This window comes from Apus apus, chromosome 5 (assembly GCF_020740795.1).
Source record: "Apus apus isolate bApuApu2 chromosome 5, bApuApu2.pri.cur, whole genome shotgun sequence".
NCBI classification, from domain to species: domain Eukaryota; kingdom Metazoa; phylum Chordata; class Aves; order Apodiformes; family Apodidae; genus Apus; species Apus apus.
Genome location: NC_067286.1, coordinates 7993638 through 8014311, shown reverse-complemented (window position 1 = coordinate 8014311; position 20674 = coordinate 7993638). Strand labels below are relative to the sequence as shown.

Genomic DNA, 20674 nt, shown 5'->3' with positions numbered 1-20674 from the left:
TTGGCTTTCTGGGGTGGGGAAAGGTCACTGCTTTCTTGTTTAAAATACATACTCAACTGAAACAAACACGAGGAACTTCATCTTCTGTGTAACAGACTTTCTGTTGATGTTAAAACAATTCAATAAAAATAGTCACAAAAACTCCCCGAACAGTAATAAAGTATTGTTCAGTATATCATGTATTCTGCAATCCTTTCCTGTTATTTTAGGTCTGATTATTACAATTTAAATTCATTCGTGCTATGTGTTTTTCAGAAAACCATGTCAACCTTAGAGGGGAAAAAAAAATATCTCCTTTAAACTAAAAGGAGAAAAAATCACTTCATCCTATCTTGTTAACAACAAGCCTATAGGTCACACATCCTATAGGCTGTGGATCCCCAGAAGAGTTTAAGAAATGTTTCATTTCTTCCCTGTGATTATTTTGGAAGGTAATGGTATTCCTCTTGAATTAGTAGTTATGTGATTGGCTGGATAGTTTTTAATTGCTTACCAGAGTAAAAAAAGGTTCATCAGAAAGGTCTATCTAGAAAAAAAACGAGCTGTATGCTGAAAATACTTCAAAACCAGGCTGCATCAATTAAAAGCTATGAACATTGACAACCATGTCATGTACATCATAGACATAATACAAGCAAAAATGAAACGTGTGATCAGCGATTGCTGCCTGCCCCTCCCTGCCCAAAACTGATCAAGCCTCCCATGCTTTGTTCTTTTGCTAGCAATGTATCAAGATGCAGCTATAACACTCCTGATGAATATGGCTGAAATTCAAATTAATCCTATCTTGGCCAAGACTAGCCTAACCAGTGCTCAGTTTACAAGTGAAAAACTGTTTTCATAGATATTCTGTGCAACTCTATTATGACAGAAAGTGGATGTTTTACTCTGCCTAAGAAGGACTTAACTTCTGACAATGGCAATTAGTAATATGTTGTCTTGCTAGAACTTTTAAAAATAGATTTTAAAACCATGACATTATGGTTTGCTGAGGTTTCCAAATGAAAATCATATTTAGCATTATAAGTCAGAGAAGAACAGACACATTACTCCAATTCTGGGCAAAAAAAATCACTTTTTGACATCAGAAAAGTCCTGCTTAAGTAGCATAAACAAGTGTATCTATGTATTTTTTGATTGTGGAAAACAGTAATTCAAAGTGAACAACAAAACTTTTGAACAGAACTCTTAATTATGGCTGTGATTAAAACTAAAACCAATCAAAACCTTCATGTGCTCTGACGAAAGCTACAATTAATTCTTTATTTTTTCCCATCAGCTACAGAAATCTCTTTCAACACATGCACTTTCAGCAATTGTTTTACCTGATTTGTTCTTTCTGTCAGACGTATCATCCAGGGCTGACAATGCAGTAGAGATGCTCTTCTGAAGGTCATGGTTACCCCCTACAGAGTCATCTTCATCAGAAGAAAATGAAGGCAATGCTTCTAAGTTTTTCTTAAGTTCTTCATCAGCTTTTTTGGTTGGACTTTCTCCACTAACCTCAGAAGCTACAGGTGCTGCTGCTGCTGCCTGAGGCTTTGCAGAGGACTGTAAGCAAGGGGCACGAACTATTTGTGTAACAGGTCGCCTAGTCCTGTTTGGCATCCGTACAGCTGGAGCTGAAAACTGTTGCCTAGGCCCAGACTTCAGAAAGTCTAAAAAAGATGCGATAAATCCTGTTTTGACTTCAGGCTGTTTTTCTTCAACTTCTTTAATTTTTTGCCTCATTCTTTCCTGATGCTGGTAGGTATCGTAACTTTCAGAAACAGGAGAAGAGTACGTCAAACACGAGTCATTTCCTCTTGAATTTTGACGTTTACACTGTCCACTTCTTCTTACCTGTTTCTGAATTGCACTGTCATCTTCTGCAGCATTTCTGTTTTGGCTTTTTCCTTTGCTTTTTTTCTTCTGAAGGTTCCCTTGAGTTAAATCTTGGCATTCTTCTTCAGTTCTGCTAACGGTTCCATCTCCACCTTGGGGCACAGGTAGTGTCTGCAATAGACCCTTTGACTGGTTACCTGCTACTGTACCATCATCACCAACCATATTAAAATCATTCTCTGAAGCTGCACTTTCTTCACTGAGACTCTTACCACTTGAAATAAATTCTGTCTCTCTAGCATTCAGTGTACCATCAGCAGAAACATCATTATCTTCTTCAGATTCATGACTGATGCTAGATTGTTTCTTAACTGGAACAGACCCTTGTTCTTGCTCCTCTTGACCAGGGCCAAGGGTGGGAGAGGTTATTCTTGTTGGTACATTTTGATCAGAAGTTTCAATGTGGTGTTGATCAAGGTTCATCGTTTTTGTCTGTATTGTTGACACTGGTGTAAGATTTATAGTAATATGGCCTCCATTCAGAGAAATATTACTTATACTTGCTGGCTTTCCAACTACAGTAGGTGAGGCACTGAAACCAGAAGACACATGTCTTATGTCCATTGACCGGAACTGTGTTTTAGACTCCTCGCTGTTTTCAACAGACTGGATTTCCTCTTCATTAGAAGCTGATTTGGCAAAGTCAGATGGTGTCACACCACAGGCTGCTGCTGTTGCTGCTAAGATGTCATCTACGTTGGATAATATATTCCTGTCATCACTAAGAAGTATAGATTCTGGGAAACATATTGAATTAAGAGAAACAAACTGATTTTTTGAATCGTGTTGATTTGCCTGAGTAAAATGATCTTTCGCTGTCAAATGCTGCTGTAGTGGTTTGGAGGGCTCAGAAATGTCCATTTTCATTACTTCTGAATTCTGAGCATGAAGATGTTGCTGAGAATGACCCCCATTACTTTGAATAATATGACCATCCATCTGAAGGAACGGATGTGTCACCTGTTGAGGACTCTGTATTCTTTGCACTTGTGGTGACGCCTTTGCTTGTCCTAAACCCGACTGCAATATTGACTGATGTAGAATCTGCAAGTCACAAGCTGACTCCAGAAGTACCTGTGCACTGGGCAAACACAGCTGATGACCATGTCTTAAAGCATGAGGTTGAACCTGTGATGGTGTACTAATGACTTGGCCTTGCTGTTCTTGAGCTTTACTTTCATGCACCTTATGCATAAGAGAATGTTGCTGGTTTAGTTCTTTAGCAGTCACTGTTACTTGTGTTGTTTGCATTAAATCAGCTGTCTTTTCTATATCATGGCTTAGACTAGTGATATGGCCAATATGTCGGGAAAGCTGTTCCACAGAATTGACCATCCTTTCATCTTTTTTTGTTCCTTGAAGAGCAAGTCCAACAACTTGATCTTCAAGACGAGAGTTACTTCTGATTACACTTTGAGAGTATCTGTCATCTGCTTTTGAGACCCTATAGGATGTGTCCTGAGCATTGATTTCCTCTTCAGTCAGCCTTTGAGTGGAAGATTCTAGAGTAGCTTGCTGTTGCAATGCCTGCATGTCCTGCATTGATAATTCCTCCTCTTGTTTTGACGAGGCATACAAGTTGGAGTCAGACTTCCTTTTAACAAACAACTTTGTTTCTGAGGAAGGTCTGTTGTTCTGCAGTGCCTGGGAATGAGCTGGGGATGCAAAAGGAGGAGACTGGACAGATGGCAAAAACTTCTGAGACTGTGGAGAGGAGGATTCTTGTGACTGAGAGTTCTGCGAAGAATGTAAAGAAATATAGCTCTGAGTAGGACTTGAGGCTGGAAGATTTTGTACCCGAGGAGAGGCATTAAAGGAAAGAGAAGGAGATGTTAATGTTAAAGACTGCCCTGAAGAATAGCTTTCTGAAGGACTAACAGCTGATAAAGCTTGTGATTGAGATGAAAAACTAACTTGGGACTGGCTAACTGGAGATAAACCCTGAGAGTGACTAGAAGAGTAGCTCTGAGACTGGCTGACTGAAGCAAGTTCCCTCGTCTGCCCAGAGTAGTTCTCATTTGGAACTGAAGTCAATACCTGTTCCTCTGAGGAGTAACTTAGAGTTTGACTATCAGACGTAATAGCTTGTGATTGCCCAGAAAAAGTCAATGTTTTATAGAGTGAGGGCAGCTTCTCAACCTTGCTGGATGAGAAATCCTGTGAGTGACTGACAGGTGGCACATTTTGAGCCTGGGATGAGACATAGTTTTGGGACTGGCTGACTGACAAGAGACTTGGAAGCTGTGCTGTAGAATAGATCTGTGCTTGGCCTGTAATGACAGAACTCTGGTTCTGTGCAGTTTTGGCATAGCTTTGTGTCTGCACAGTAGGAGCAACATTTTGAGGCTTGGGGGTCTTCGTTGACCTTGGAGGCTGCTTTGTGGAACAGTTTTTCACTTTTGCTGTGGAAGCAGATGGAAAACCAGGAGATGGAATTGCAGATGTGTATGACTGAGCAAGTTCCACTGTGACTTGAGAAGTTTTCTGCCCTCCATTGCTCACCTGAATAACATCTCCAACTGGACTACAGGGTAATGTTGAGTGCCTAGACGTATCCTGAAAATTAACTCCACTGGTACTCGTTAAATAGCTGTGTAAGGAATGCTGTGAAACAGTCAGTTGAGCCTGAACAGACTGAGTACTTGAAGGCCGCTGATGGTGTTTAATAACACTACATTCTCGCTGAAGTGCTCTGTCGATTGAAGCAGTGGAACCAGTAAAGACAGGTGTGCTATATGCCTGAGAAACCTGCTGAGCTCCTCCAAGGGTTGAAGGCAACAAACTAAACTGAGGTTGCAAAAGATGGGGTGCAGATTCTTGAGCAGAACGGTATGTTGATGACTGAGGTGGTATACTGGTACTCAAAACAGAACTGCCTAGGCGCTCAAATGTCAAAGCAGTTGGAACAGTGCCTTGTGATGTTTTAATCTGTAATAAAGGATCATGGGTAGTTAAGAGACCATTTGATGTAGCACTGAAAGTAGTATCTTGAAGAGTAAGAGAAGGGGTAGTAACAAAGTTTCTACTGCTGAAAGTGTTGGGATGCTGATATGCTGATAAAGCAGATGTTGGTGGAAAAGTTCCAGAGGTTGGCAAAGCTCCGGTAACAAATAGTTCTGTGGCTGTTGAGGAATGCATACCTGGAAAACAAAAACAAAACAAGAAGGGGAAAAGAGCATAAGGGAGTTTTACAAGTTACAGCACTCTGCATTTCTACAACTCATTTAATTCTCAGATCTTACACCATTTACAAATATAAGTTCCTTTAGAATCACCACCCTTTTCAACAAAAACATATAAAGGGAGGTGCTTATTGTGGGTACTTTTCAAACTGGAAGAGCAGAGTTTAAGAATTCCAAATTCTCTATCTACAGTGAACTGCTGAGGGGAAAAAACTCTTATACTTAAGCCGCAAATTGCAGAGAAAAAAAATCATTCAAGATTAATTCTGCTTTGAAATATAAGTCTATTAAAATTTATTTCAGCTTTAAAAGAAGTTCATAGTAGAGGACAACTGATTAAAATCCCTGGACACCTTTAATAAGCAGTAAAATGGCAAAATTACACAACAGACATTTTTAAACATAAACAGTTAAAGCAGCAATCCTATCTCCTGCATCTACCCTCACCAATACTTTTATAACTCACTCTATGTAAACATTTCAGAGCTTACAGGGAAATAGGTAATAACCTATACACTATGTAATGCATGTTTCTTACAGGAGGTATTGACTTTCAATACCAAGAATAAATATGATTTATACTTCCTCAAGTTAGATACTGGAGTCCAGAGTATCCATAGACAGCAACTATCTGCACAGTGCAATAGCAACAATCCAACAGAAAGGTATAATATTACTTATTTGCATCCAGATATTGGTATGACATCCTGGCTTAAACAAGATTTCTTTGCAGAAAATACTACTCCAACTGATACAGGGGTGTGAAATTCCCTTGCAAGCTGTGGGGCTTACAACAGTGATCCATATCAGAGATTTTCACCCTCTAGCCTGTAGGTACTGGTGAAGTTTGTGTAGTATTTCTAAAGTCTATGAACAGAAAAGTGAAGAAAGCAAGTTTTTTTCTCAGAGAGGCTTAAACTTCTTGTAAAGGAATCAGTTTCCACTGGAAAATTTACAAGACTACACAAATGGGAAAAAAAATTCAAAACACTGGTATAATCTGACCTTTTTCAGTTCCTCTTGGATACCTAAAGCAGCTTTTAGCTTGGGATCATGTAAGAATAAAGAAAAAAAACCCTCAGTAAATAAACCTTGTTTTGAGACAAACACTGAAGTTTAAAAAAATATCAATTTTCATTTTAAAATGTACTAAGTCCTTTTAAACTGACTGCAACTTAATCACACAATTGCTTTCAAAGTTTCAGATGAAGCTGCGAAAGAAAGTCTTTGTTTCCCCCTTTCAGTTCAAGACAAACTGATATGAAAAGATGTGATACTGAAGGAATGCCAAGGTATTTTTCACGAATCAACAATAAGGTCTTTCTGAGTAAGAAAGCATAAGCAGTATCTTAATGCTTCGGTTTTTTTCCTATTCTAAAAAAATGGCAACATCATGTACAACATGGTTCTCTTTTACTGATCCCTATCAGTAACACAAAGGTAGGGGCATCCAGAAGCACCAAAGAAGGGAAAGAATTCCAATCTATTTTAACTGTAAGAGTTCACTTATAACCTCATCTGTATTTTTCCCTTCTCTTCATAAATTAAAGCCCTTTCTACTATGCAGGTAATTTCTTAAACCAGACAAAAGCCAGTCACAGAAGCACTACTTTGGCAGAACTGCTGGGCTTTATATTTTACTTTTGTAGAGAAGCAGACAAAAGGTACAGCAAAGGTAGTAAGTTGTGTGCATGGACACTCCTCACTGCTCTATGAAATCAGAATGCTGATAATACACCCCACATACCACAGAACACTTGGTAGGACAATATAACAAAAACACTGTTCCTCTTTTTCCCCCAAGATAAGCAGTGGCAGCATTTGGGGAAAAAAAACAACCCAAAGTAAAAAAAAACCTTCTAAAGAAAGGTCACCTTAAAGAGCAAAGAGCAATTGTTTTCCCTCATCAAAAAGTTTGTAGGAGACAAAGCTCTCAAAAGACACCTGGGAGGATTGAGGGTTACAGAAAAAGCAGCAAAAGTATTAAAAGACAACAGAAAGCTCAGAGAACTGGTAATATTGAAAATGGGCTTACTGATGAGTTCTTAGTAATGAGTACTGAGAAGTCTCTCAATCACTGGTATCAACATCAAACCCGACCCACAGCATGTCTCCCCATTCTTCACAGCTCACTGTGAGGCAGGCTGCAATGGAGAAAATGCTAGGACGAAGAGAAAAAAAGATTTCTTCCCAGCTAACAATCTGATGTGAGGATGGATCATCACATCTCTAAATATCACTGATATATATTAAGATTTGTTGACAGACTAACAATGTGCATCTTCATTTGTGTTCCCATGTATCTGCTTTCATCCATCATGAATAAAAAGCCACATTCTCTCTTCTCAACTTGGAGTAGCTCTTCACAGAATGTAGCTTCACATTACACTTAACACACCAAGTGCAAACTGTCAACAAAGGGATTGTTCAGCTCTTCCTTCTTCTCACCTTAGGCCTTCTCCCATAAATCTGAAGCAGTGATCATACAGCTGCACTGAGACACAGATCAGCTTGCTGATACAGGGGAAAATAATCCCACCAAAGCAAAAATAAAACACCTAAACATTTTCTTACAGATCAGTGAATAGATCTGATTCACTGCACAGCTGCATAATCACAACAGAAGAATTAAGCATAACTTGAAGCTACACACGGATGCAGTAGCAGCACTAATCTTGGTGTGGCTGCCTCTATGTGGCTCAAAAATATGCCAAGTTTCCTGCTCTGCACAGAAGGCTTGACAGATGGGTGAGGTTTGCAGGAGGCAGTCAGTCTGCCAAACAAGACAGCAAGTTTGTTTATTTGTAAATTAGATCACTTGTTTCTATGTGACATGCTCCTCAGACCCTCTTTTTAAGAACATCTTGCTCATTATTTCCATGTACAAAGGAGCCAAAGTTAGCCACAGATTGTAGTAGCAATATCACAGAAGACCTGTGACAGGGAACTGAGTTTGAGAAAGAAAAATCTGCTAGGGTGCACAGGTAGCCTACATGAATATGCTTATGGTGTTGGGAGGCTAACTCCAATAAGAGAATAGAGAATAAATTTGTCACTGGACAAAATAATATCCTATATATCTAAACTCCTTCTAAACAATTAGAATTTCTGCTTGTAATAATTCTTCTTATAGTATTTGTTCTTCTGCTAATATAATTCCCCTGATTTTGAGATTTTTAAATACTGAGATGAAAGAGGTAGAAGACATGTCGCTTTTTCAGCTAGTCAGGATATTTTTGTTTCAAATTCTCCCAAATGTTCAATATAATCATGACAAAATTTTATTTCAAGAGAAATTTTTCACCTGTCTGCCAGGAAGGAGCCCTGAATTGTGGTAAAAGGGTAGATCCTGAAGAGACTGCCTGAGCGGTACGAGACTCAATAGCAGAGAGAAAATTCATTACTGAAGAAGTTTCCTTAGTGTTACTTCCAGCACTGTGCATACTGGTATCAAATATTCCTGAAAGACCTAGATGAGGGTGGAGGAAAATGAAACAAAACATACAATTCAGATGAGCCTATAAGAAGCCCAATCAAATAACAAGGATATACATTCATAATTCACTAAAAATTATCTATGAAATATTAGCACCATTATTATACCAATTTTCCACTGTTAGTAACTGTTTTACAGTGCTGCAACTGGAAACTGAGCATACAGCTTAAAACCTATTGTTAATTTTTTGTCAAATATGATGCTTAAAAACAATATTCAAGTCAACCAATAAAATTCTCCCTTCACTGGAAGATTCACTATTCCACTTTTTACACGAACTACTTAAACAGTCAGTATTCCTTCTAAAATGGGTTCAATTTCTCTATATCAACCTTTTCCCCCTCTGGGCCACTTGCAGCAGTTTGGACTTCTCTGTAGAATTGGCACAAGAAAAGGGGTTTTGGCTGCATTCCCTGTTTCAACTAACACCTTAGTGTGTGCCCTTTTGCTCACACCTTTCAAAGGCAGGTGGCTCAATGGGAAGCACTGGAAAAATCCAAAGTTCTGAATAACTGAGATTATTCCAAGACTGCAGGGTCTGCACCCTGAAATGTTCTCTGCACTTCTGACCCTTCATTGTACTGATGGAGGACCTGGCCAAGACAGTGCAGATTCCAGCTAGCACATGAGCTCAAATATCTCTCCCTAGAAACTGCGTTGCAAAGCAAGCATGAAAAGGTCATGCCCCATCTTCTAACATGGAAATAGGGTATCAAAGACAAATCCTGATGCAGTTGTAACACAGTCTAACCTGCCACTACATTGAAGTAAGTTTTAACTTTCTCAGAGCACTGTCTAAGTTTGTACATGAAAGTACCAGCAATAGTGTGTTCCACCTTGCATTAGTTTTGTGATTTGTAGCAGTCTAAAAGAATTAGCACAATTTCTGCAGCTGGCTTTGAGGCATACCTTACATTTGGCCCTTATGCATAGGCCAAATCCTGAAAAAATATATTTTATAGCATAAATGTAGTTTCTTTAAGAATTGACTGTAAGTTATTGAGCATAACACCCCTCTTACATTTTTCTTCCTACCAACAACATCTTGATAAAAGCTACTTTGTATTACAAACTCTGTTTTTCTCCTACCACTTGCCACCACCTGCATGCCAAACTCTCTCTGGTCATAAAATTCATCAGCTTGAAACTAAATTATGTAACAGTCTGGGTTTGTTGGGTTTTTTTTTAGCTATTTAAACTGTAATCTTATTATATGGACAGTTACCAGTAGGATGGTGTGTAGCAGAGTATCCAGGAAGCTGATGAGAAGCCGTGTATGTCTGTCTGTGAAGATCTGCTTCTGAATGTGATGAATGTCCTCCTCCATAGCTGATGCTAAGAAAGAAATTTAGAATAATTAACCAAAATATAACAGCTGTAGAAACAAATTAGAACTATTAAATACCAATCACAAGCCGAGAAGTTGCAGAAACAACAAAAGAGAACACAAGCTCAAGGTCTGACAGATGCGGACATCACTAAAAATGTTAGGCAGTTAAAAAAAACCAAACAAGTACTACAAAACCTAATGAGGCAAAGTGGAGGGGGTGGGGGAGGGGAGAAGGGCAAACACCTTATAAAAATCAAAGTTGATCACAGAAAAGGACTAGGGCAGAAAGACAGAGGCCTTCCCACTTCAACTGCAAGAAACACTGGACACTTTTTGTAATGACTGACTTACGTGAAATCTGCAAAGCTGATGACTACAAATGCATGCCCACATTAACACTTCCATTTCTAATTCCATTAAAACTTGTAGGACCACATTTAATACAAAAGCTGGAATGACTAGGAAGTTGCAAGAGCATGGGTTTTTAAAGATTTTGTTAATTCTGTTATTATTCTAATAAAACTGACAGTGAGAGCACTACCAAGTGACAAATCTAAATCTTCAGACCTCCTAGCATTAAACATAAGTTAATGATCCACAGCTTTTATTCAACATTTTGAAATGAGTCATTTAAATTAACATGATGTTTTAATCAGGCTTAATGGAAACAAACTGAAAACATAGTGTGTCTGGGCCCATGGAAAAGCAATAATGCACAAAATAAAGAAATGCACTCTAAACATCAAGCAACATCAGGAACCTGGCAAAAGTGCTAATGATTTCCAACTCAAAAGCCAGAAAAAGGAGGGGGGAGCAAACCAAAATCCCGAAGCTTTCAAGCTTCCACAGATTCAGCTCTGTACAGCACCTGTCAACTGGAAAAAATGAAAGCCAGCATGACTGAGTAACCATTTATATTCTTCTCTTCGTCCCTTCTGGCTGTTGAGTTCATAGGTAGCTGCTGCTTACCCCAGTGCACATGCGAGATCACTTTAAGTTCAAAATTCAATTGTAAACAGATGCCAAAAAACCCCAAACAGCAAAACCCACAGGCCTCCCTGCAGACTGCTGTAAGGGAGACTTCCCTTACCCTCTTTCATCCCCTGGGATGAGGGGGCAGTCTCTGCATAAGGGAAAAATTGAACACTTGATGCCAGGAATCATGACATCATGGGAAACTTTTCTAGAATTCACTAAATAATAAAAAAACCTGGCAACACTAATGGATCTGGTTCATTTTCATTAGGACAACCAGAGGAGGCAGTGGAGATCTGGTGAGCCTGTAAGAGCACTATGACCTCCACATGCTGTGAACTAGCAAGAACTTGTCCATAAAGGACTCAACATTTTAGACTTACAGATTAACCTCCATGCTCAAGATGCACTAACAGAGGAGATATTTTTGTTTCAGCTGCTTATACCATACCAGTGCTCCTACAGTCAGCATATGCCAGGCACAAGCCTGAAGAATGAATTCAAATCCTTTGAAAAAAACAAAGAACCTCAGCTACTGCTTTCCCCGGTTGCACTCACTGTCTAGAACATTTTTCACAGCAATAACTACCTTTTAGAGACTTGCCAAACCTCAATTCAGATTCAGCACATTTATGCGCTTATGTTGTAGAGGATTCTTGTGCAGTTCAACACTATGAATCAGCAACTGACTTTTATTATATGCTGACTGAATTTAATGATTTGCATCATTACTATGGAAAACTGGCAGGCAGGACTGCACGACACTGGAGGTTAATTTTTTATTTACAGCATTAAAAAACGTTGTTGTTCCAGAGGAAAAAAAATCCAAAGTGTTCTGCACATAAAACATCATGCATGTAATAAAGTCAATTTAAATGCAAATATTTTTACAAGACAAACTTTAAAGTTAAGATGGTTTGGTTTTTTTGAACTTCCACAGCTAGAAAAAACATAAAACTTAAGACACATGATGTTCTCTTCAAGTTTTTTTCAAAATAAAAATGTGCTACACAAATTGTTTTTAAACTGAAACACGGGAGAGCATGCACTGTTAGCAAGAGTTATCTTCACTGACACGAACATTGACCTTGTGAAAACTTCCCAGTGTAACAGGTTTTATTTAGCTTTACTTTCATGTTTTCTTAAAGCATTTATCTACTGTAAAGTATGTGATGCTGACTTTACTTTCATACACACTTAAAAGGCAACCTAGGATGTCAAAACTACATATATGGCTCATACAGTGGAACACCTTTTTCCAGTTTTAGGTATTTACAGGCTAAGAGGCACATTTGCAGAGGTGCTCTAGGAAAGCAGGCCTACACTTTGCAGCAAACATCCCTGAGCTGAGGTGAGACTTGGAAAAAACTGGTACAGATTCCATCACATAATATGGCATCATTCCTCCTCTTACATTGTCACAGAAGAGGGTCATGAACAAAAACATGGATGAACTTTAAATTAACCACGTTAAATTTTGGGAAATGGAATTTTTATATATATTTTTTTTAATATCAGTTTTCTATTTATTCTGGTTTGGTGAAGATTGTGGTTCATTTGCCCCTCTTTGCTCCCTTGTTAAGGAAAGGTACAACACATACAGACTACAAAACAGCCTTAACACAAACTTACAGATGTGAGTAAAAGAAGCAACTTGTAAAAGAAACTTGAGCAGAGACTTTGTAACACTGAGGACACTGGCATTACCAGTGGGATACAAAATAACCACTAGACTTATTATCTCAAAAACCTTGCTAATTACTAGAATCTCAAAAGTACAGTTATTATAAGCATCGTAAGAATACTCCACGTACATGACACTTTTTAAAAAAAATAAATTCCCAGGTCATAGTTAATGCAACCACAACCTCAAAAATTACTCCTTCAATAAAAGCATTGTATTTATTAGAACAGTTAACTGTTTATTGTATAATTACTAGTTGCTGGAATGTAGATTCTTATCACCAATAAACCCTGCATACATGCCTTCAGTTTACATAAGCTTATCATAAACACAAACACAGTAATCTGAAAGAAGATTACTGCCTTAGGGTTTCTTTTTAGAAAATTTAGCTTAAACAGATCAACTAATACACCATGTAACTCACATATCAAAAATTAAGTGTGGCAAGTAACATTGTAGCAATTTAGCCCTTTACATGCTGGTTTTGAAGACTGTTCAAATTCCATGAGTTCTTCATTGTACTATAATGTTAGGTTAGTTTTTGAAGAAACATATTCACATTACTTGGTATGTTGCTATTTGTTATCATCAGTGTTCCAAAACCACTTCTCTCTTATCACTGATACATCACAGTGATTTCTCACTTCTGGTATAGTTAACTACAAAATGGAGAGATTACTGCTAGAAAGTAAAACAAACTTGGAAAATAGCTTCCCCTTAAGTATTTTTCATGGAAAAGATCAATTCAATTTTAATATAATATTTAAGTTTTCTTTTAGCATTATTATGCCACCATCATTTGTTACTGATACACTGATGCAATCAAAAAAATTCTTACAACAATGAAAAGTTAAACAACTCAAATATTAGTCTGTTGGGTTTTTTTTTCAGCTCCACTAGTTGGGTTAACAGAAGATTATTACCCCTGCAGTAAAAATTCTGGAAGGAAATGTATAGTCATTGCACCTAAGTGTTACTAAAATACCTCAATTTTGATCTACAACTCCTTTTTGTTAGCCTGGATTAAGTCTTTCCTGAATCAACTTTTCATGTATCTGTTTACATTGCTGTTCTTATGATCGTTTACTTCCATGGCATTCTTCAATCTAATAGTTTCGTATGAATTTATGTCTCCAACTGCAAAACTTTATTGGGTTACATTGCACTCACAACCCTACTCATCTGCCAACACAATTATCTGGTTTGTGCTTTACAGAAGTGATAGATGCATTTCTTCAAACTCAAATGGAAGGCTCACTTTTGCAAGGAAACAAAGTTTAGTTGCAACAAGCACTTGTCTTGCTTGTAAATAATTTTTTTTAATTCTCACATTTCCTACAAATAACCTTATTCTCCTAAGCTTCCATACAGAATGAAATACAGAAACAAAACCACTCTAAATAAGTATCTTAGTTTACTTAATACTTGATAAAAAAGTATCCTTATGTAGAAAGAGGGTATTTTCATCTTTCTACTTTATTCTCTAGACCAATTTTCATTAGACTTTAGCCATTTTTAGGATTTTTTAATTATTATTATTTTTTTAAAGTTCAGAATCAGCAATTATTCAAGCTCTAGGGAAATGTACAAGGCCTACATGAAAAGCAGACTTTTAGGCAGCCAAGGATACTTCTGGTGCAACACCCTGTTATTTTGTTCTTAGGCACTTGTAACTTCTGCCTCTGATATAAAGAAAAATTCATAAAAAGCCACATTAAATCACAAGTATTTCAAAGTATTCAAATGGAGCAGGCTGTGCCCAAAGTGAAACTGGACACCTAGGAGGCAGTAAATTGCACAGGAAACTCCAGAAGAACTGAGCAGGACCCGTGCTCTGGCCACCCCGAGGGGAAGCCTCAGCCCCCCAGCCTGGGGCTCCTGCACAGGTTAACAAGTCTGAGATTCAAACCAACCAAACCATACAAAACAAAAGGCTTACGACCCAGCATGCACCACAAAAGTGCTCAGATTTGAGACACCTCTGGGCAGCCTGGTCGACCTCACCGAAAACAAAAGGAGTTTCCTGACTCCTGTGGGAGGATGATGAAGTATATGGCCCACTTCTAATTAAATCACCAAGAGAAGACTAAAGATAGTGATGGCTTGTACTGACAAGGAAGTATCTTAAAAACTCACAGTTTGCATTTTATCTGACTTGAAATGTATGCAAAATAGTGTAAATATGACTGAAACTTCCTCTCTATCCCAGCTCCCCAGCTATGCTATAGTGAGATCCAGCCAGAGACTGAAAGCAAAGCCACCCAAGATACAAACACCACAAAAATAATGAACACACTTCTAAATATTAAATACTATTCTAAATATATAAAAACTGATACGCAGCTCTTTTTGTCCCCTACATTTGATTTTAAACACGTAAAATACAGTTCCACCTTGCATTATCTGCTGGCAGTTTCATACTTAGAACTGGTTTAATATTAGATAAATTATTTAATATTTTGCTTAAATATTTATCTAATATATAAGGTAAAGGGCCTTTCAGCCAACATGTGCTTCAGCTGCCTGTTCTAACAGGGATAGAGTTCACTGTTGTTTGCTACACTAACTAGAATGTAACTCAGCATCTACAGTTTATCTGCAGCTCAGAACAAAATTAAAACACAAAAGCAATGTTACAGATAGATACATTTCATACAAAAATGAGTATTTTTTAAAATGCAATGACTCTAAGAAAGCAGAAACATAAAGGACAGGGGGAGTTGCCTAGAGAGAAAGTTGCTACTTAAATGAGTTTAACACTGTTAATAATACAAATCATGCCTGTCCAACAGACGGGACAACACATGTCTGGAAGCTTAAAAGCTAGCCCATAAAGACAACAGAAAATGCTTCAGAAATTAATCCCAGTGGAAAACAAAGGAAAACAAACTCTTGCTCAGCCCAGAGACTTATTTCAGTGCCAAGGATTTTTTCAAAAATGTATGCAACCTAATTTTTTACCTTTATTTCCCAGCTGCAAGCATATTGGGAGAAAATAAAAATACACTGCAAGAACAAAGTTCATTCACACATTGCAAATGTCAGCAGTTTGAGGGGAAAAAAAGAAACCTACCCACTCCCTTCATCTAATTCTGCTGATCCTCTAATAAGATGATACAACACAAGCCAATCCTTAACATCCGACATTTCAATGAACATTTGCACAATGTTTAGCAGTTTAAAACAGTTATGGTATCCACAAGACATAAGAAAAAATAATCTGCCAGTTGAAAAAGAAAAGCCTACCATCAAAAATTAGAAGAAAAGCATCTCTAAAGTTAATACATATTTAAAGGTATGCAGTGTTCTTTTGGGTGCAGCAGACATCTTCAGCATTTGCCTAGCCCGTTTTTGAATTTCCACACAAGAAATAAATATATATCATTATTTTAAAGTATTATTAGCCATCCAATAGCACTATTCTTCAAGCTAAAATATGACTTATAGAAAGATGGAAAATACAGAATCAGACTCCAGTACTATGGTACTTCAGTAAAACACAGAAGAGTAGCATTTTATCAACAATCTCAATTGTCTGATGGTTGTGTCACATTCTTCCTTTTAATGTAATTACAGACTACATACTCAAAGTAGAATATACCAAATTCTAACATACCAAAGCCCATCACCCTTTACTCCTTCATTAAGGACATCATAAAGTTATCAAGTTAATTTCCAACTTCAATTCACCTACAGAGTCACCAAGAGCATGGCTGAGACTGCGCCATGGGCAGATGACTGCCTCGAGGTACATTCATTACTTCCTTGCTTTCTAGGAGTTAAGGAGCATCTAAGAAATAGATTTTGAGGTAGAAAATTATAGGCAGGGAACTGCGTGAATGAACAAAATGCTGTTCCCTGCGATTCTTCACTCAAATACATGTCCTATCTCAAAAGAAGAAAAACACTTCATGGCAAAAAAAAGGTCAATTTCCCTTTACTCCCATGTCAATGTGTCTGAAGTCCTTATGCTTGATCCTTTGAAAAATGAAAGAACTCAAAACTGCTTCAGAAAAGCCAAAACAGTCTGGTACTTCAATACCTCAGTGCAAGTGCTGGCTTGTCTGATTAAGTAACCTGTGGAGTTCTTAATAATAAAGACAATCATAATTCCATTTTCATAAAATCAAATAAACTATGTCTTGAAACTATGTATATGAAAATTAATATTTTGATTGAAACAAGCTATTTATAAACTTCAACTTCAGTTACTATGGAGGGAGTGGACAAACTGTTTTCTCATCTTTTAATGTATACAACCTAAATTATCTTGGTGAGGTTACTTATGGTTGAAATGCAGTACATTTAACAAGGTGGGGTTTTTTTAAAATCAGAATTGGCAAACATCACTACTCCTTCTGGCTTTGACAAAAATTCTTGGTAACAACCACAGCAACTTTCTAAAAGGGATTCTGCAGCTTTCATAAAATAGATGTACTATGAAAGGCAAAAAGGGTAAAGGTATTATAAATTTAGAACTAAAATTCTAACTAGGAACCACTTCAAATTCCTTTAATGAGACTGTCCAAAGCTCCCAACCCACTAGCAGGAATTCAGAAGCTGAGGGAACATCCAGGGCTTCTGGGCTCCCCATGGCATGCCCAGGAGCAGCTGCAGGACTGGGTGTGACTGCCTGGCCACAGGACCCCACACCACCACAGTCCCTTGGCTGTTACCCTGGGGTGGGGGTGGGGAGGAAGTCAGGCTGGCAGCACCAGGGCAGGTTTCTGTTGGAGACCCCTGTGTGTCCTAGCAGGCATTTTCTGAGGAATTGATGACAATTACACAAAACATCCCACAGGAAAAAATGCCAACCACGTTTAGATCTTAACATTGCAAATAAAACTGACCACAGCACGCTCTATTAGTTAAGCTTTTCAGAGCTTGCACGCTTCTCCCTGGCCCTTCTCTACTGTAGCACAGCTACCACCTGCCTAAATTATTCTATAGTAATGCCAGTTTTTAGCTCCTGATGCACCTGACTTGAAGGTCTGGAGAGAAGCTTTCAGTGTTCCTGCTCTGAATGCTGAAGCCCAACCGTGAAGTCCTTATTTAGTATCATCACTCCCCACATCTAAACAGACACTGAAACGCCCACATTCAGCACCCAATTTATATTATAATGCAGCATCAGAAATAATTTTAAGCCATTTGTTTGCCAAACAATGTTTTGGGGTTTCACACATCTCCCCTGACAGCTTCTAATTAACTTCTTCCTGCAGAAAAAACAAGTACTCATTATGGTCTGTGTAGCTTACACCATGGAAAGGACTGCAATCTTCTTTTCTCACCTTTTGAGGCACTGGATTATGTTGTCACTACATTTATTTATTCTTCTCCCTTACTTTTTCTCTGTAAAAGAACTTTCTCTTTACCCAGCATGGAGATAATACCTGTGATTTTTTAAATTAGTAATGCTTCTCTCCTACAGAGCTTTATTCACCATTTTAAAAGATTTCTGTAACAGACAGTAATGGAAATCTACCACTTTACCCTCAATATGTGATGCTATTCTGTTGTAAAAAGCATACCTGAAGATATTAGAAACTCTTATCGCGATCATCACAGTATTAATGTTTGAGCACATATTATAATTCTCTATTAGAGTTGGCCAAGATACACACAAAAAGATGTTATTACATTTAATAATAAAATTTTATTTCAAAACATAAAAATCAGCAGAGCATTATCTCAAGATGTGTCTCAGACACATCAGTGCCTTATTAAAAATACAATTAATTTCAACTGTTGAAATACTTCTCAGCCCTTAACCCACAGTTATTACGATGTCATTTTGTGGCAAGCCTGAGTATTATCTTTTGAGGTTCCATAGAAATGCCTGATGCCCATTTCTTAATAAGACTTTTATTTTCCAATTATATGGAAAAGATGAAGCTGAAGTCGAGATATTAATCACAAAAGATGTATGAGGTGCAAATGTCCTATCAGCTGTCAGAGTCATCCTAGGCAACAGCACTTCTCATTACCAAATCTCCAAGCACTTTTCAATTCCATAACCCATGAAAATAATTTATTTAATAGAGAGAAACTAAGGCACAAACACTAACTCACTCAGACTTACAGCCCTCGCAACCAAGTTTCAAACACTCAGTACTGAAGAGTCAGTTTCTCAAGGTTTTGAAGGTAAAACTTCTAAGAGGTCAGTACACAACTTACTGAATCACTGTGAAGATCAATGGCTTCACAACTCACAGCTGCAGAACTTGCACAGAATCAAGGCATCCACTCACTGTCTACATCTGAGGCCACAAACCTTACTATACCTGGTCATCCTTACAGCCTACAATTCAAGGCCATGAAACAGGCTCTAAGCCTTCCAGCATGCCTTTATGTCCAGTAAAGTGTTTTCCCTGTCCCACAACACACTACAGGGTGTAAAAGCAGCTCATATGACCTCCTTTAGATTGAATAAAGAAGCATTCCTACGACTAACACCACTTCTGCCCCAATTTAGGAAGTTGTGCCAAAGAAAGATCTAACATATTAACACAGTTCATCGTAAAATGTAGCAGCAAGGGTCCTTTAATGGAAACATCACAGGGTCTTGTTACCTAATTTTATAAGAAAAATTACCATAGTCCTTCAATGTAGCTCTTACACCTCTTTATCAGTGCTCTTTTGATCCTAAAACAGATTTAAATTTACATTTCTAACCTTGCAGAGAAGACCCTGGCTACCATGTTGTCACCAGTTATTATTTTGCTGACAACACTTCACACACAGTTGCTCACGAATGGTTCAACTAAAAAAGGTGAAACGTTCAAAACTGTAGAAAGATAATTACAGCTACACGGCATTTATTTTGAGATGGGAAAAACTTTAATGTATAAAACAAATTCCTTAAACGTGCCCCAGGTACTGATTAAAGATTTCCTGATGTTCAACAAAAGAAAGCATTAATAGAGATTAAAAATGGTACTAATACACATAAAAAAAAAATAAAAAATCCTTCAACTGGTGAAAAACCTGTACTCAGGGAGGTTTATTTGAGGGAAAAAGAAGAAAATCTCAGCTCTCTTCAGTGGCACTAAGCAACAGTAACCTCCAGGTCATCCGTTCCAGCAACAACTGAAGGTAAATCCTACCCTTAAAGAAAAATCTGATCCTTGGCAGCCTCAGTAGAGAATATTGAAATGGGAGGAACGTTGGAATTGAAAGATTATTCACTGCCTAGTACTGGAATATTTGCCACGAAGAAGAGAAAGTAAACAGGATGTGGTATGAAACACTAAGTTGCCATATTTCTGAAAGGGATTTCCTGGTCAGAAAAAAGTGCAACACAGAAGGTGCAGAACACACTGGTACACTCAGCATTGCCACAAAACACCAGCCCCACTGCATGCACACCATGCAGGTGCAGTGGCCATTTGTCTGCCATGTTCTGGATGTCCAGAGCTTTCAGAACAAGTTGCCAGACATCTGAAAATGTTGTATGAAAAGCTAGAGCCCTCAAACTCTTCTCACAACACCACCAGGTGAAAAAGAGGACTATCTCCAATGAAATCTAGATGTATGACAGCCCCAAGTATAATTCATATAGGGTTATTAAGGAATAAGTGTTCCTTAGTATCCTCCTATGTAAATACTATTACTCTAAGATAAGAACGCCTGAGGGTGCCTTCTTCCTGCTAAGAGTAGTTGGTTTCACTTACACAAGTCCTAAGAGCAAGCAACAGAGGTAGGAATGTAGAAGATGAAAAACAAGAAGAGCCATATAGACAAATATAAGCTTGTCTAAACGTATGTAGGTTCTTGCTGAATTGTTTTGGAATACGAAACTTCAAGTATGCAGGGATTCAGGAATGAAAGCTCCTTGTCTCTATTTACTGTAACTCATGGTCATGAGAAGTTCTGAGGATGCTCCAACCCTTCAAGTGCCCATTCATCTCCAACAGTCCGTTCAGAGTAATGAAGCAAGGAAGTAATGTAAGAAGAGGTGACAGAACAGCAGAAGTAAAACTAAGAACTATGAAATCTGCTCAGTGAGATAAGTAAATCTAATACTTACTAAGAGCTCTGTCCTCTCCAAACACGCTTCTCTTTGCTTAAAAATTCTAAGTTTTTATTTCTCCGTCTCTTGCATGGTAGAGCAAGAAATGCCA

At 38.0% G+C, this 20674-nt stretch overlaps 1 protein-coding gene across 2 annotated transcripts in view; it reads right to left on the bottom strand.

Moving 5' to 3' along the window:
* Positions 1 to 20674, bottom strand: part of QSER1 (glutamine and serine rich 1) — a 49153-nt gene that overhangs the window by 21985 nt on the left and 6494 nt on the right. The window contains exons 2-4 of one of the 2 annotated variants that reach the window (XM_051620585.1): positions 9788 to 9897; positions 8371 to 8535; positions 1326 to 5024 (exon numbers count right to left, since the gene is read on the bottom strand). In XM_051620585.1, the coding sequence (XP_051476545.1) occupies positions 1326 to 5024; positions 8371 to 8535; positions 9788 to 9897 (3974 nt within the window). The remainder of the gene's footprint in view (positions 1 to 1325; positions 5025 to 8370; positions 8536 to 9787; positions 9898 to 20674) is intronic. The other variant, XM_051620586.1, reaches the window with a different exon arrangement.